The sequence below is a fragment of the Gopherus evgoodei genome, chromosome 7 (assembly GCF_007399415.2).
Source record: "Gopherus evgoodei ecotype Sinaloan lineage chromosome 7, rGopEvg1_v1.p, whole genome shotgun sequence".
Lineage (NCBI taxonomy): Eukaryota > Metazoa > Chordata > Testudines > Testudinidae > Gopherus > Gopherus evgoodei.
In genome coordinates, this window is record NC_044328.1 from 112,931,664 (window position 1) to 112,950,164 (window position 18,501).

The 18,501-nt window shown below is 42.7% G+C and overlaps 1 protein-coding gene across 4 annotated transcripts in view; it reads left to right on the top strand.

Annotated features, from left to right (window-relative positions):
- Positions 1–18,501, top strand: part of SRGAP3 (SLIT-ROBO Rho GTPase activating protein 3) — a 263,835-nt gene that overhangs the window by 224,732 nt on the left and 20,602 nt on the right. For 3 of the 4 annotated variants that reach the window (XM_030569715.1, XM_030569712.1, XM_030569714.1), the window contains exons 10-15: positions 1,197–1,281; positions 6,232–6,259; positions 11,034–11,136; positions 15,344–15,404; positions 16,401–16,478; positions 17,712–17,846. In XM_030569715.1, coding sequence (XP_030425575.1) covers positions 1,197–1,281; positions 6,232–6,259; positions 11,034–11,136; positions 15,344–15,404; positions 16,401–16,478; positions 17,712–17,846 — 490 coding nt within the window. Of the gene's footprint in view, positions 1–1,196; positions 1,282–6,231; positions 6,260–11,033; positions 11,137–14,637; positions 14,669–15,343; positions 15,405–16,400; positions 16,479–17,711; positions 17,847–18,501 lie in introns of all 4 variants that reach the window. The other variant, XM_030569713.1, reaches the window with a different exon arrangement.

Sequence of the window (18,501 nt, forward strand, 5' to 3'; positions counted from 1 at the left end):
GGCCTCTCAATGGGTTCCCAAATCCCAGGGGGTCCACATGCATCCTGGGGAGTCAATAGGAGGCCAATGCCATCCATGTGGGGAGCCCATGCCTCTGCTTTAACTCTTGGACTTCAGTGTTGTCCTTGCCCAAGAGCCACATCCTGGCACCTGGCCTGGGAACAAATTTAAGGGTAATCTCCACCATGGAAAGATGGCTGTAGGAAGATACCCATAACCTGGGGCTGTAGCATCTTTCTGCAGCAAGCTCTATAGGTTGGGTGTGGAAGTGACGGTCATTCTGGCCTGCTCATCTTTCCACTGTGCAGATCCCAGAGTCTGTAGAACAGGCTCATTATTATTTCTATTTCAAGTATTGTAAGAGAGGACTTCAAGAGAAGTGTCCCCTGTTCTCAACAAGGCACATGTTATTGAAGGTTGTTGGTAACATGACATGGCTTGTAGTGTCCCATGATACATTCATGTCTGCGATAGGGCTTACAGCTTCTCTGTGATTATTTTTGTATGGTTCCCATTCAGAGAGTTAGTTGCAATTTTGTTTGTAAGGAGATGTGGTGCTTTGCAAAATGCCTAAAAAAAAAAAAAAGTTCCATCTGTCTCTTTCATTTTCTGTCCCTTTCTTCCCCACTCCTGAGATGTATAAAAGTTATTGGCCTCCAAGGCATTATTGGGTATGAGGCAATCTCTAAATAAAATAGGAATGTTATGCATCGAATGAGACTAGCTGCTTAGCATAAGTATCTGATCTCCTGAGCTAGAAAGATCTCATGTACTGGGAATTCTCCCTTCCTTATCGCTGTTTGCACAAAGGCAGAGCCCTGTCTCTGGAAGGAAAAGCTCATTGCTTATTGGGGCTATTCCCAGAAGTCTGACAAAAGAAGGCTTTCTTTGAACTGTTTTCTTTGGGGTTCCTTGTGTTCCAAAGCCCTGACCTCAAGCACATGGCACAACACAAAGAATTCTGGGCTAATAAGAACAACAGTACTGCCGTTTGAATAGTGAAAGAGCAAATTTTAACCCATCCTTGGCTCACTTTTGTGTATGTAACCGAAGTCTGGTTTATTAGAGCCTAACAGACTCTCTTGCTGAATCCCCTTACTGCAATCCCATAGGCAAAAATGTATATCAGTTAGAAAACATTTTCACCAAGAGGCCTTACTCATGTTGTATTTGTGTTTGTGGGTTTTTTTTCCCAGAAATTTAAAGAGTATTTGAATGGCAGTAACCTTATCACCAAGCTCCAGGCTAAACATGACTTACTGAAGCAGACTCTTGGAGAAGGTGAGTCCTAGGGTAAGGTCCAGAGAGAAACCTTGCATCTCACATCAAGATTTCAAACCAGACCTTGAACTTTTCAAAACTCATCTGCTACTTTCCTTTCCCTGGGTAAATGCTAGCCTCTGCAATGAGTTGCTTCTGCTAAGCTTAATAGAAGACATGCAAAAATATTCTAAACCCAATCACCTTTATTTGTGACCAAGAGTAGACTGTGAATTTAAAATATAAATGTTAGGCTGCCTTCTTGCTGCTTACACTGCCACAGGGTGCCTGCAAGGATTTAGTCCAGAATTACAACTATACCCAATCACGCTTTCTCCAGCAGCAATCAAGGGGTTAACTGTACAAACCCAAACCCAGTGGAAGCTATTTTAACAGGGATGCTGTATACTTCACTGCTTTCATTGGCAATTAAAGGGTCATTTTTCAAATACGTTAGGCTTCCAGATTAGGTTTTGTACAATAAACATTTTTACGAGTACTGATATGAATTGAAATGCTTGCAGAAATGTAATTTTAAATTAAATTCCCTGCAGCGCTGGAGATCCAAAGCCAGCTGCAGCAGCAGCTCTGTGCTAAGCATGGAGACTTGGCAGTGAACTTGACTGGAAACACATAGTGGTTAACCTTCTGTTCTAGTTTCACTTTCCAAGCAAGTAAAATGAAGAAAACCAAACCAAACAGGACACATGGTGAAAAGTAATTCACTTTTAATAATCAGGGAGTTGTGATGGTGGTACAGTAAAGAAATTTAAGAACATTTATATGATTTTTTTTTTATCCTTGGCAATGTTCCTGAGTCTGTGAAGTGCTGAGCACCTTCAACTCTCATTGAGATCTGCAACTGTTAACGACAGGTGCTGACATCAAGTTGAGGTGTGCTGAGGTCCCAGCACCTTCCCTTATGGGAAATCCTACAGATTTCTGTAGATTTGTGGATCATCCTGTGGAACAGAATAAAAAGACTTTTAACCCTGCCCTAGAATTCTATAGGATGGTTTAGAAAATCTGTAGACAGGATCTTTATTCTTTAGTCAGTTCAGTAGGTCTTTTAGTAGGAACCTCTATTAAATTTACTAGGACTAGGATAACCTGGGGTAATTTGTATTCCTGATGGTCTGTATTGTTGAATTACAAATGATTTCACCGCGGTTAATATCTTAGACAGACTAATTTCAGTTAATGTATAAATTCAGTTTCTTTAATTGTAGGGGCCTGGTCTTAGTGAAAGATTCCACTGGAAGGAAATATAGCCTCCTGAGAAGCCAGTTAGGGCTTCCCAGGAGCACTAATAATATTGTTCGAAAAGGAAGACTTCATTAGCTTTATAGAGCTTCTGAGCTTTAGAACACAAGGGGACTCCTCGTTTCTGATTGGCAGAGGAGATGCTCATGGCCCACACATGTCCTCTGTGTACATTCACGTTCACATGACTACATAAGGACACTGGGAACTTGAAGGGTATCTGCAGGCCGAACAGTAGAGTATTTCAGCTACCCAAGCAATAGATCTGAACTTAGTCCATGCACTGTGTAAACTGCAAATTCATCCCCTCCCTGGGGCATGGCTTTATCTACAAAACAATGAGACCCTGTAACGGTCAGGTCACATCTTGTCCCCATCCCCAGTCTTGGCTGCTGCTACAGTTCCTCCTTCAGGACTGATCCAATCCTGCCAAACAGCCATTTCCACCTGCTTTTATGCAGATAGTCACCTGTCTCAGTGAGTTGGGAAAAATCCACTTAACTCTTTCCCACCTACTTGAAGAGCAGGATGTTTCATCTACCTGCTAACACAAGAGAGTGTTTTGGGCAAACATTGTTGACCTGTTACAAACCTCTTATACTACCTTGGACTTGTGGTCTACAGTCTGATTCTCCACTCTCTGTGTAGGGGTCTCTGTCATCCCTTAGCCACAGTTTCGTTAGATTTAAGGTGAGATTGAGGAAAGATCTTAAAGCACATGGCTAAGTTTGTCCCTATCCAGGGTAAGGCTTAAGCACATGCTTTAAGTTAAGTAGCTGCTTAAGTGCTGTCCTGAATAGAGACGCTTTTCTCTCATTGATACCTAACCCAGGGATTTTTAGCTGTATGGGAACAGTATATATTTTTAGCTCTATGGGAACAGTATATATTTTTTGTGTATTCTGCCCAGTTTGCAGAAGACTGAGATGCTTTATAGCCCTGGATAGTTGTTCCACAATGGGAGAGAGGATACTGATTTTTAAAGTTTAAAGGATCAGCTGTCTCCAATCTCATTTTAGTACTACAATAAGCATGCTGCTGATCTTAATGTAATAAAAATTAATTAGCTTTTGTTGTCTTTTATCCCAAACATTTTCTCCTTCAAGTTTTTTTAGCTTTAAAACCTACTTTTCCCTTAGATTCTGTGATTTATTGCATGCAGTGTGTCCCTTTAAACAGCACTGTATCTGAAGAATACAATTTTAACATAAGAAAACTGTCATGGTGGACTCCTAGGGCTCTATGAAAATACTTTCCTCTCCTAGAATTCTCAGTACCCTGGATAGCCCACTAACACACTGCAGTAGCAGAACAATAGCAGTCTGTTCTACATTCTTATTGGGGTAGTCCCATATTTCAAATGAACTTGGGTATGGATCTCATTAGATTTAGTCAATCACTGCACATTGCCAGGCAGAGCTCCCAGCTGTTTCCAAATTCAGGCTTTGATATTTTGGAGGAGGGAGGGGTAGGTGGAGTAAAGGAGAGGGAAAGCTCAGTGGTTTGAGCATTGGCCTGCTAAACCAAGGGTTGTGAGCTCAATCCTTGAGGGGGCCAGTTAGGGATTGGGGGAGAACTGTCAGAGACAGTACTTGGTTCTGCTAGGGAAGGCAGGGACTGGACTCAATGATCTTTCAAGGTCCCTTCCAGTTCTATGAAATAGGTATATCTCCATATATTGTTATTATAAAGGGTTAGTAGAAATCTGACCCATCTGGGCTCTTCCCATAGCTCAGCTCTTAATGCAGAGAACAGGCCTATCTCCTTGATAGTACTAAGATGGTATCATAAATCAGTGGGTAAAATGATTGTACTCCTGATGATGCATTGCTAATCATTGTTCCCATAACTAGAAAAACTAAGGCAGTGCTTAGGAGAGAGAACTATAGTTAAGGTTGCAAAGAATCAGTTTAAACTTCATTTCTGTTCCCTAAGAGCTATGTGAAAAAAGCCACAGGTTTGTCACAAAATTTCACGTGAAAATATTGAGCATTTCATTGCAAGCTTTCAGGTGATTCCAACGTTTAGACTTTCTGCAAAAAATCCACTAAATGGCCATTTTCACACTGGATATTTAAAATGGCACATTTCAATGTGACCTGATTTTTATCTGAAGAAAATCTGGCATTTTCAAAACACTTTATTTTTTGCTCAAAAGTAGGAAATTATTTGCTGCAGAGACCTTAACTTTTGCATTTCCTGAGACTCCTTGATTTTATTGTACCACTTTAGTGTCACATTATCATGGGGTATAATATTTTTAGAGGAAAACCAGTGAGATTTTTCAACAGCTTTTGTACTGGAGGAGAAGGCGAGGTTGGAGTAGAAAAATGCCATAGAGGTGGCAGGTCTGGGAAAGGATGGCTGAATGGCCAGCTGTCCAGCAGAAGGGAGATAAAGAGGAGGGCTTTTTCATGATGTTGAGTTTCAGACATATCTGGAAAGAGATGTGAGAGAGATGGTCATGTGAGTCTGCACAGTGCAGGAGAGGTTCAGGTGGGAAAAGAGAGTTTTGTGAGTTGTAAGTGTAACTCCCTGGTGAGTGTGTGTTACCGGTTCCTCTCTGCATCCAATCTGTCGGGGATATGTGTCTGTTACAGCCCCAGCTACAGAGCCTAGGCTTGTTAGCTCACGCTGTAGCCGCTTATGCTTTTATCTGTGGAGGTCCCCACTTCAGTTACAGGCTTGATGGCCAAGATGGTGGCCGTTGCACAAGCAGAGATGGTGTTTGTTCAATCACAGAAGTTCAATGTTGCTCAGGACAGTGTGTAGATGGCAGCGAGGAGTCAGCTGAGGTCTGATCCCTGGCGACATTGTAACAGGGATGTGAACTTGAACGTTTCCTTTTATGTGCCATACAAAATAAAGAGGAAATCAGCTTTCCAGGCCTTTGCGGAAAGGCACAAACAGTATGCGAAATTAGTTTACAATTTATCTGTGGAATGACATAAACTTATAAAAATGAATAGATCTTCTCAGCGATATGCTGCCATTTATATAAAATCTGAGCACCATAAATACATGAAGGGAATAAGGATATTGACAGCTAGAATAGAGTCTGCCTGGATATGATTAGATGGTCTGGTCTTTTATCCCTTAGGAAAAGCTGAGCTACTGGAATACTCCACTGTATTAAGATGCTATTAGTGGCCCTCCATGAGGCAGTGGGATGATCTCAGCTCACTCCCCAGGGGCAACAGTCCTTGTCACAATACTGCTTTCCTATTTGGTTTGGTATGATCAGACACAAGGGTCAATTCCTCGGCTGGTGTAAATCATTATCGCTGCACTGGTAGCAATGGACCTGCACTGATTTACACCAGCTGAGGACCTGGTTGGTTTTTATGAGAGGCAAAAAGATACACAATACTATCTCTGGGATCAATCCTGCAAATAAACCATTGAGATTAGTGGATGGTGAGGAGATTCCCTCACTCACAGGTTGGGCACCCTGACTTGTAAAACTTCTTTCAGTGAAGAAGTTGTTAGTGGGGTAACATAGCAACAAGCTAGAAATCTTCTGTATCATACAGGCATATTCAGTTTCTCACCTGTCACAAGCAATTAACTGACTCTGTGTGTGTGTGTGTGTGTGTGTGTGTGTGTGTGTGTGTGTGTGTGTGTGTGTGTGTGTGTGTGTTAACAGCCCACGTCCTTGGCACTGATGTGAAAACGAGATGGAAATTCATGTGCAATTTTTCTTTCTAGGTGAAAGAGCTGAATGTGGCACAACCAGGTAAGAAGGGTTTTGTCTGCTTTACCCGCTTGGGGAGGGGGCTGACTCACTTTTTCCGAAGGACCAAGACCCAAGGGAAGACATGGCTTGATGTGTTGTTTATTGGCACAGCAAACTGGGTTTATAATCCTCCAGCTGCCCTGTGCTGGGCTATGCCGTGCAACAGGGGAGAGGCTGAAACCCAGCTCCCCACATCAGTGGCCTGCTCCTGTGCTGCATTCTCTAAGTGGATTAATTAGAATGATGACAAACAGGCCCTTGTTTTGCTGCAGTGTAATTTCCAGATGACTAGTTCTGAAGTGCCTGGAAGTGCTGTGTCAGCACGGTGCATTGCAGTGTCTCGATAAACGTATCTGAAGTTGTGCTGTATTCATAGCCAGCTTTAGGACTGCACAACACATGGGTGTCAACCATCCCAACCCAGTCTCCAGCCCCTCCCTGTCCACCCACTGTTCAAGCAAGGGCCGGATGTGCTGCATGGGACTCCAGATGATGCTGGGGTGACCACCCCAGATCCAGCCCTTTTAACGGGCGGTACGGAAAATGCTGGTGCATCCCACAACTTTCCATCCAAATGAAGCAATTGATGGAGCTGAGAGTACATGTAGGAGGGAGGGGCCTTTTCCATTGCATTTTCCAAATGCTCGGTACACAAAACCATTGAACTTAGCTTTAGCAGCTTGCTATGAATGTGTAGGATTTATAACAATAGGATGTGGGTCAGTGGAGCTGCCAAACCCCTCCCGACAGCTTGTAGAAACCCCTCATTATCTTTTCATAGCCCTGTTTCAGTTTTTCATAAAGTTTTCAATACCAGCAGAAACATTTGATCTTACAAATGCTGAAACATGCTGGCTGCTGTGGCTGCATTTCCAGACAGAAAAACAGCCCCACTAGCGTTCTATGGAGCTCTCTCTTCAGCAAGCTGTTCGGGGTGCCTTGGGCCTTTCCAACCGGCTGGAAATGGAGGCATCCTGCTGGAGTTAACATGCCTTAAAACATCAGCAAGGCTGAGAACTGACCAGGATTCTAAACTGAGGTGGCCGGGGCCAATCACATGAGAACACAGAGGTTCCCTTCTCCCCTAGGCAGGAATAACCCATGGCGGGAACTGGAAGCTCTGTGAATTTGAGGAATTCTTACATCAGGGTTATCTGCTGTGTAAGAGGCACATGGCTCAACTTTCCAGTCTGCATGTCTCCCAAGATCCAATGGAGGCAAGAGGCATCTGCTCAACTACCTGCTAACCAGCTTGTTGCAGGTCCTGGATAGCTGATTCTGCAAGAGTCGTGCTTCCAGGTCCTTCCTGGGTTCTTCCAAGGCTGCCAGCTATCCCAGGAGCCTCTGATTACCTGTCCTAGTTGGAACCATAGTTGGCTGATGGCAGACAGAGCGATAAAGTCAATTATTGTGTATAGCATTGTCTCTAATGATGCCATGTTCCAGCCCAGATGAGATTGCATTTCAGTGGTAGCAATACAGCCTGCAAGGCACTTTGTGATCCTTTGGATGAAAAGGTGCTTTGGTAAAGGACTGATTGATTGGTGAAGGGACACCAGAGTAACTAAAGGAAGACCAAAAACTGTACCTAAACTTTGCTCTTCAGGAGCTTCCTTATCTGGGGTGGAAGCAACTGGGACAGTATCACAGGCCAAAATAATCAGGGTAACAAATAACTAAGACTCATGAGTGAGGGATGACAACACAGCACTCTGCTGCTTTTGTTGTTTTTTGTCCCTGAATTAGCTTGTGCATCACGTAAACAAACAAAAGAGAAGAATCTGCTCCTCCTGAGGCAGCACTATAAGCACTGTCAGAATGGCCTTCCGACTAAACCCAGCTGGAGGCCAGAATGCCACAATCTTTTTTCTTCAGGGCCTCACCCAGCTAGAGGAAATTATAGAGCAACAGACATCCTCGGTCTCTGTGGTTTATATCACAGTTATCTAACTGAGAATTGGATGGACTCTTTGCTGCACTGTAATGATTTCTGCTCCTGAATTGTCAGTTGAAGGAATGGCTATAAGCAGCAAAAGTGCCTGGAGTTAAATTGTTTCTTTTAATTAAAGGCACCTGATTTATGTGGATCATGACTCTGTCACCTTTAACGTTTAGAGTTGTTTGTAAATTGTTCTTGTTGGTTCTGCTCAGCTCTTTAGTACTTTTGCAGGAAGGCTCTTTGCACTGATTTTAGCCAGACTCATTAAAATCCCCTCCTGTGATGTTTTACAATACAAACATCCATAACATTTTATGGCGGTGAGGATGAAGGTAGAGTGGAATCATGACAGTAGGATTTCATGCCATTTTTCTCTTGCAGGATCTAGATAATTGAGTTCTGTAGACTTGAATTTTAGCAAATAGTCACATTCTGAATAATGTCAATAAGAACCAACTGGCTAAATCTCCACCCAGTGCACTGAAATAATCCTCCTATGCTTTCATGGGCTACATGTCCAGGGGTGTTGAGCACAATCTCCAGTGAAGTCAGATGGGGCTACAGGAGCTCATTGCCTCTGAAAATCAGGTCCAAACACCAGCAGCTCATAGGGCAGAAGCTAGCATCACTTGACAGCCATTCCAGCTTAAAGGCAGGGGGCCCAATTCTGCTCCTACGAAAGTGTATTGACTTTGTGGAGTTGCTCGTAATTGCCCTGGTGTAAGTGGATGGGGCGCTTCCTGGGACTTGGGAGACCTGGGGCCTGTTGTAAGTTCTCTGCTATGTGATTTGGCTGAGTCACTTTTATGTGCCTCTGTTTCCTCTCTCACCCTTAGTCTAGTAAGTTTTCAGGTCAGGGACTGTCTCTTACTCAATGTTTGTACAGTGCCTGGAATAATGGGTGCTGCTCTCTGTTGGGGCCTGTAAGCGCCACTGTGATTCCCACAGTAATAGTAGGTGAGAGACTAGAATCAGGCCTAACAGTTGCTTCACTTCAAATTCCTCCTTCATATACCTGCCGCTTAGGATGCCCTGACACTTCCCTGCTGTCTGTCAGATGCTCCCTTTACTTGACCATTGTGGTCTTGAACTACTTTTTGTGATTTATTTTTAAAAAATCTCACTGTTTAGAAAAACCCACTGGGAATTTGAAACAAAAGGAATTCATTGTGACAAAGACAGAGCCCTAAATATGGTGGTTTTTTTGGGGGGGGGGGGTTGGGTTTTTTTTTACCATTTTTTCCCCACCATTCTACACTCAGTTTGGTTTGTTGCCAACTAGTTGTAATAGAGGCTGAGTTGCGCACTTCAGCTTGTTACTGCTCTATTGTGCATGAGTGCTGGCCTCTGCAGGGTTGCATGGGGTGGCTGGGGGCTGTCCTGACTTTTAAAATTTGAAAACGACATTGAAGCATCAATTTTGAAGGAAACAAAATGACAAAACCCAGGAACTTTGACCTGCATTTTTTTCTTACAGCTATTTGCAAATTTTGGGCCTAAGTTCACCAGCCTAGACAATGTCCCTGTAAATAGTTGTAATTGTAATCTTACAAGTAAAAATTAGCTGTGGGGTCTTTGGAGGTGTCACCAGTTTCCTCCTAATTGCTGAGTTCCCAACACTAGGTTGAGATCTGTTTGGGAATAAACAGTTTTGCCCCGAGTGTTTTCGGTAGTTTAGCATTGGTGGAATTGGGGTCTGCCAGTGAATAGATTGAACTTTTCAGCCGCTCTGAGAATTCTCTCAGGAGGACAGTGTGATGAACTGGCGTAAGTGGCAAGAAAAAGTTAAAACCTAGCAAAGGGCCAACACTGGCCTTTACTTCTGTAAAAATGTCACCCCTGCTTCTAGCCCAAATACCAAGCAGGGACTGTGATACATGTTGTCTCGGAGAGTGAAAAACAAACCGCAGCTTATCAGAGGTAATAGACAAGATCTTGACCAGAATACTAAGCAGCTGTATTATTTTCTGACATGGAGGTGACAGGTTCTGTGTGTGGCAGGAGAAAAAGATTGCTAATAGTCCATCATTTATTAAGATCCCGGCTAGTCACCCCAGTGCACAGCTTTTAATTTCCTGAGAGCGGTGTGTCTTATGATAGACCACTAGTAGCTTGTCAGAGTTGTGCATTGTGCCTCGTAGCAACGTCCTGTTAAAGTTGTCTAATTGCAGCTACTCTGCTGGTGATAATATCATGTGGCATTGCTGGACAACTTTGGGAGATCATGGAGGGTAATGGGCTGCGCTGACCAGGCGTTAGGTGATGTACAGGCCAGTGGGAAGACACGGACCCTGCCTCCAACAGCTTGCAGTGTAAGGCCCCGATTTTGCAATGAGCTGCCCACAGAAAGGCTCTCCCCCGCATGCTTCCCTGGGGTCCATCACAAGATTGAGGCCTAAACCGTACATCTAAGGTCGGTCAGCACACACAAGGATTTCCTCCTCCAGACGCTTAGCTAGGGCTTTGAAATAATCGAGAGTCTGCCCTAGAAAACCCATGTGAGGTTTTACGCTGAGCCCTGGCCCTGGCCCTGGCCCGGGACATTGAGATATAGTCAGTGTTGTGTGGATTCCCAAACAATGTGGGCATAATTGGTAAAGCTCAGTGACTTGATTTAAATAACTCTCAGTAAGTGGGGATGCAGCATCAATCTTGGTAGGAAGATGCTCGCGGGGGGAACAGTTACAGCATCTGTTTGGAGCCAATGCACTAGTCCTCACAGAGGGATCCCCCCTCCTCCCGCCTGCCCACCAATCCGCCATAGCCTTTGAGATCTTTCCCTGTCAATGTATTTATGTTGGTGTTTTGATTTTTTTTTTGTTCCATTTCTCCCAGGCCCCCATGTCTTCCCCCTAAACCACAGAAAATGAGGAGACCTAGGCCTCTCTCAGTCTATAATCATAAACTCTTTAACGGCAATATGGAAACGTTCATTAAGGTACTTGCTGGCTGACAGTGAGAGTCTATGAACGCTATGAATGTAATGGTGGTTTTTCTATCCTAATTGCTAACACATTTCCTCTTTTGGACCTGGTCCTTCCTATCCACTGTGCACACTGTTAACATGGCTAGTATGCTCTCTGCCTCAGTGAAGATTTCCTTCCATATCTGTTCTCACCCACGGTGCATTCATTACATTACTTGTCACGGTACTGTCCACACCAACTGGGAGGGATGAGATAATGGTAATGACCCTTGTGGAACAGTGTGGAGTCACCGTGTCATTCTTGCCTGTCAGCAGGTTAATTGCAATGTGCCATATCTTATCACAACAGGCGTAGCTGTGTTGGCTTTCTAAGTTGCTGTTATATGAACACCCTGGAAGTAAACAGCATTACTCCCACCTGTCGTAGAAAGAGACTTGCAGAAGATCAAGCAGCAGAAAATAAAAAAAATCCCCAAAGATCCTGGTGTTCCACTGGTGGGGTCATTTGTGTCTGGGGAAGGAAAGATAGCACTATATATATATGTGTGTGTGTGTATATATATATATATATATTGTGCTAACACCTAAACTTTTATTTTTAAGAGGAGTGTCAAGCAGGGGTGAAGCAACCTCACAAAAAAATATTGTCCTTCGAGGAGGATTCCCTGAGCAATGTCTGATTAGAAACTTTAAAAAGAAATCAGAACATTTTATCTCCTGTTTTCATGGCTACAGGAGAAGATAAAATGATTCATAAACTCTCACAAATTGCCTTCCTGTTGCAGGGAATATTAGCAAAGCAGACTTCTGCTGAAATGTTTTGTTTAGAGGGAGCTGAGTGGGAGGATTACATATTCTATCCTTTTCTTAACACCCTCCTCCCCCCAAAAAAGTCAATTAGAGTCAATGCCAATATGGAAAGGTGCTGATGCTCTCCAGTCAAATCCAGCGCTGGCAGAGCGGATGAGCCTCCTGTTGTAAGGTGTTTTACTCTAACACACGCTGGGGAATGGAAGAATGGCTCAGATAGAAGTAATGGGCTTGTGTCACCATAGACCCTGAGTCTGCAGTCCATCCTTATTTGGCAAAACATTTAAGATGGTGCTTAATTCCAGTCATCTGCTTAAATGCTTTGTGAACTGGGGGCTATAGAAAACAAATACTATAAGCAATACATGGGAGAAGAATGTCAGTGTTTCCCTTTTATTACTCTTCCATTACAGGAGCAAACGGTTTCTCGAAGAACCGTAGCGGCTTTGGCTCAGTGGCCTGAGACACTCTTTGAAAAGATCTAAGTTGCTCTCGCAGTGCAAAGGGTGCATCTTGGATAACTTTTTGGATCCGATTGTTTTTAAATTACAGCGGGATCAGTCCAGATTAATTTGGTTGATACCAGTGAAACTAGGAGCAGAATGTGACCCTTTATCATGCATATAACTCAGTATCCAAGTGGCCCATTCAGTCTGAATAAACTGCATAGTATAAGAATAATAGTACAGATCTTTGAAAGTCTTTCCTCTGTATTCCCCAAGAGTTAATCTAATTGCCTAACTACCGATACTCCAAAGTCTAATCCTGCAATACATTCTGTTTGTGAAGGGATGAGAGCTCCTTTGCTGCAGACATTTCAACTGAGACTGGGAAGAGCATGAGAGAAAATATTGTAGTGAACAGCACTGAGAAAAGCCTGGATTAGACAAGCTAATGGGCCTTTTCCATCCCTGCTTTAGATTATTCTATTCTGCTGTTTTAGAGCAGCCATAAACCTAAAGGCAGTGTTTTTAAATGGGGAAGTGCATTGTCACAAATAATATACATCCAGACATACAAAGCTATTAATCTTTTAATACTTATAATCTTTCCATTCGTAAATTGATTTTTAAAAAGGCAATATTGATTAAAGTCCAGCCTGTTAAATATTGTTCTGGAATAATTAGCTGCTCTGAAAACCTATCTGAAAGGACTAGTGTCCTACATAATGAGGAGAGTCCTGTGGGAAACCATTGTTCACATATTTAGAATCCTAGGGATTGCTGCACCAGATCAGACCCACATTACATGTAGTCCTGAATCTTGTGCCCAACAAAGGCTGGTACCAGATGTGTCTGCATAAACCCCTCTGTAATGGACAATTATGGAAGTTCCTAGCTAACCCAGGGCAGTTGTCATAACATTTCTTCCCAGATCTGGACCTTAGCATCCAAAATATGGGTGTTAGCATGAAAACCTCCAAGCTTAGTTACCAGCTTGGACCTGGTATTGCTGCCACCAGCTAGGAATTATACAGTGCCTAGCTCACTATGGTCTCCCCAAAACCTTCCCTGGGGGACCCCCAAACTCAGATGCCTTGAGTCTTACAACAAAGGAAAATAACCCCCTCCCTTTGTTTCCTTGTTACTTCCTCCCAGGCTCCCCTCCCTGGATGACTCTAGGTGATTCCCTGCTTCCAGTCCTGGAAACACAAGTACCGAGAGATCTAATCTCTCTTCCCCCTCACCCAGAGGGTATGCAAAGTCAGGCTTAGTAAATCTAATACAAAGAGACTTCCCCCCCTGACTTCTTCCTCCTACCAATTCCCTGGTGAGCTGCAGACTCAATTCCCTGGAGTCCCCACTGAAGAAAACTCCAACAGGTCTTAAAAAGAAAGCTTTATATAAAAAGAATGAAAAAGGACATTAAAAATAGTCTCTGTATTAAGGTGATAATATACAGGGTCAATTGCTTAAAGAAAAAAAATGAATAAACAGCCTTATTCCAAAAGAATACAATTTAAAACATTCCAGCAACTACACACATGTAAATACAAAAGAAAACAATATAAACCTATTGTCTTACTATCCTTGTACTTACAACTTGGAAACAGAAGATTAGAAAGCCAGGAGATAGAAAGATCACTCTCAGAGCCAAGAGGGTCACCGAACCAAGACAAAAGACTCACACCCAAAACTTCCCTCCACCCAGATTTGAAAAAGTCTTGTTTCCTGATTGGTCCTCTGGTCAGGTGTTTGGTCCCCGTGTTAACCCTTTACAGGTAAAAGAACATTAACCCTTAGCTGTCTGTTTATGACAGCAGTTAGTGATTAATGGACACCTTGAACACAAGGGTTTTCTGTTCCCAAGAATTCTCTGTTCCCTTCTTTTTGAGAAGCCGGGGCACCACACTTCCCTCTGAACATCTATGGGATGTGGGTAAAAAATAGAAGCCCACTTTGAATACAGTGATGGGAGGGAGGGACTGGGCAGTTCAGTAGCAGGAAGGCAGAAGGAGGAGGAATGGCACAAATCTGGCAAGAGGCTTCTGAATTCTCGTCAATCACTGAGGCTCAGACACTGCATACGAAGCAGCTTTTGGGGGAGAGGGTGGGGGGAAGTTGGGGGCTTGACCTGGATCTTTCTAAGCTGCCATTGCATTTGAGCTTTCATGGCCTCCGGAAGAGATGCTTACTTGAACTGATCTTATTCTTGCTTAATCTTTTCTTTTTTTCCTGCTCTGCTGCTTTTTTATGTTATCAGAGGAAGAAGGAATGCTCGAACAAGGAACCAGGTATTTACTAGAGGGCCTCCTTTCCGAAACCAAACAAAATCAATGTGAGGGATGCATTTGTATCTCTCCTGTAAAAATATCCACTTCCAAAGCCCAAGCTACCTGCAGACCTCTGCCAGTCTGTTGGGAGCCCTCTGAGAAGTGGCTTAAATACAAGAACAAAAGCCAAAATTCATTCTAGCATGAGGCCCCCATTTAGGTCCATGGTTAATGCATTCACACATTTTTTGGTCACTTCTGTGACAATGGCTCTTTTTTTTAGACTGAAATATTCTTTAAATTCTGTAACCAGAAGCCTGTTTCATCAGACAGGCATAATGCAAGTCTTGATCTGGCTTATAATTACGTCTTTGAGATGGAGTAGCTGTGATCCAGTTTCATTTGTCCCTTACGTTTTGTTTTTCAGTCAACCATATAAGGAGAATCAGCTTTTCGCACACATTAATAGAGGCCTTTTCCACGAATAATTGACTTCACACAAGTGTACTCAGCATTGTTTGATGGCTTGATGTTTTTAGCACCTCCTTTTCTTGCTTATTCTCTTACTAAACTCAATGGCGTTGATCTTCAAACCTGAGTTTTTGCAATCTTTTTTTGAATAAGCTTCCAGTACGTTGTTGTCAACATGCTAATAAGCTCTTCATTCTTTATTGAATTTAATACTTTTTTTTTTAGGATTCAGGACAGGCTATCCCACTTGTAGTTGAAAGCTGCATCCGATACATCAATTTATATGGTAAGCTAATTCCTTATTTGCTGATAGCTACAATGGAAGCTGTTGGGTAAAAGAAATAAAGTATTAATGATGAAAGGTAATAGAGGAGCCAGCTGCCTTGACCAATTGTATGGATGTGAGTTATAATGATATAAACCATGATGTAATAGTGTATACATGACAAATATATGGGTCCTGTGTGCGCTTACTTGGGGTTAAATTGTTCGCTTGGACCCTGATCCAGTGGGGGCCGGTTATGGTATTTGATATAGGGGATTTGGAATAGAAAAGGCAAAAGCAGAAATAAAATCTCAGTTGGTATCCCCTACCTCTCCCTTTCTTGCACAAAGAGGCAGATCTAGCCCATTTAGAGCTTATCAATTTCTTTAGCAGCAAAAACAAAAACCAGTGGAGGCTCCTCAGGGGACGCTCTGCCTGGCATGTTTCAAGTCAGACACAGTGCAGTCTGTATAAGTCACTGCATGCTGGCTCTGGGCTGCCCTTTACCTGTCAGTTTTGCCTCTCGTCTTTTAGATCACACCTGCCCCCACTTCAAATTCTTTTTTCATTGCAAGTGTTTGTGTTACTAGGGAAGGTTGCGGTTGAAGGGAGCCCGTGGGGCTGTTTTCTGTTTGAGATTTTGACAAGCCAGGGAGGAAGGTTTAACGTCAGCTCTTAATGGCCATGTCTGTATAATGCTGTCTGTTGCTCAGTGTGGAAAATACAGACTTCTGCTATGTTTCTTTTTATGGATGAAGTGTAGGTTTTTTGGAGCATGAGAGTTGGTTCTGACTTTTTTTATATATTTATTAATTTGGGGGTAATGCGTGGGTTCATTGCTTTTACTTTCCCTGGGGATTGTTCTTTTCCAAATTTTGTGGAGTTTGGCATATTATCCCCCATCAAATTCCAGCAAAACAGCAGAACAAAACAACAGAAATTCCAAATTTTGATGTTGGTTTCAATGCACTGGAACAAATCAATCAACCTCTCCCTCCCTCCCTTCCTTCTTTCCAGGTCTTCAGCAACAGGGTATCTTTAGAGTTCCTGGGTCTCAGGTTGAAGTCAATGACATCAAGAATTCATTTGAAAGAGGTATGTGAGTAGCCTGTGGACCTGTCAAGAAATGTAGTTGCAGCTAAGAGTGTGATTTCTGGGACCACTCCTCTTTATCCATCAAGGAGACCAAGATTTAAGGGTGGATTTGAAGATGCCTAACTCCTCCCTTAAGGGCTTTAGAAAATCACACCCTAATGGCCTTTAGACAGTGTACTATTTCCTGGATAACAGAAAATGGGGATGATGAAGACCTCTTCTTGCCCCTCTGTGCTTGCTAGGGCCAATACAAAATTGTGCACGTTAGCTACCCTTTATCACTCTTACACATAGGAAGAAGACTGACAAACTTCACAAAGGCTCATCTTAACTCATAATACAGGGAGTAAATGTTAAATTGTCCTCCAGATGACTTAGTTTATTAAAAATTAATAACAGTGAGCCTCAGCCTGGTAAAAAGCACCCAGACATATAAGGGTTGTGGTATTGGGCCTTATATTTATATAAAAATTGCTCTGGGTGAAATCATATGGCTGGTGTTAGACAGGAGGTCAGAGTAGATGGTTACAATGGGCCCTTCTGCTCTTAGAATCTGTGACTCCATAAATACTTTTAAATAGCTGTTGGTGGTTGGGAACGGTTGTGAGCACATGACCACCATTGAAGGTTCCAGCTGCTGTTTTCCAAGCCAACTAGGGGATCTGGATGCCCAATTACCATTCATTTTAATAGGAACTGGGCATCCAAGTCCCTTAGGCAGCTTTGAAAATCGCCTCCAGACTTATCACCATACAATGCACTCATTGAGCTGGCCAATACTATTTTATTGATTTCAATATAACACAGGTGAGCTGGGACATGATTGCGTCATCCAGCAGGTCCCATCTTTTGAGACTGTCCTATACCACGTGTCATCCTTCCTTGAGTTGTCTGACACACTGAATGCAAAAGATGTATTGGGCTGAAAACTCTGAAAAAGAACCAAATAATACCGCTAACCTTCAGGAATGTTTTAAAACCCTCACTGTGACAATTACCCACATCCCTTTGATTACTATAGGCTGGGCTATAGCATGCCTCGGAATGATGCTGCTTGACACAACATCTTATTAAGCCATTGATGTGTTGGGAAACTACATAATGTTACCATTGCATGTGTTGCTTTTTTATCAATGCAGAGCTTTTGGTTTTCTAATTCTGATTAGCTGAGTGGTGCTTGCTGCATAATTCAGCTAGGAAGGAATGCTGGAAATAAATCTTTCGTGTGTTCAGGTGAAGACCCTCTCGCTGACGATCAGAATGAACGTGATATTAATTCGGTTGCTGGGGTCTTAAAGCTGTATTTCCGAGGACTGGAAAACCCACTCTTTCCTAAGGAAAGGTTTCAAGATTTGATATCTACTATAAGTAAGTACCAACAATGAGACATACATAGGTTCCTTAGATTTTGCAGCTACAAGACAGTGTCTTCCCAACAGAGAAGCAGTGGTAGATAAGCCCATCAGTACAGATAAGCATCAAAACCTCATCCAAACCTCTTCTGTCTGTAAAATTGGGCTCAAAGGGCGAGAAGAACCTCAAGAGATCAGTCGTTCTCATGATATTTCACCATTTGCATTTCATGTCCCAAACAAATCTGGAAAGTGCTGAGGGATGTGAACGATCAGGGGTGGGGTTGTTTCAGGTACCTTGAACCTTACAAAGTTTGAGTTTGAATTTCAGGGTGATGAACGTTCAGGATGATTCTTATTATTTTCAAAACATTCCACCCTGCTCTTCTCAAGCTAATGGAGCTGGGGGAAAAAACCTCAGACTTAATTATATTTCTCTCAATACCTCATGGTTGAAGTGAGTATGTATTGCCACGTGATGGATGCTCTTAGTGCCCTTGAGGGAAAGGGGAACTGGTGGGATGAATCTGCAGTTTTAGAAATAACGGGGGAATGTGATGTGTATTTTTACACAAAATGCTTTCTCTTAGTTTTATTTTGCAAAAGAAATATCCAGAATCTATAAACTTCAGCCCTACTCACAAAGCACCTGTCAAAATATGTGAATAGTT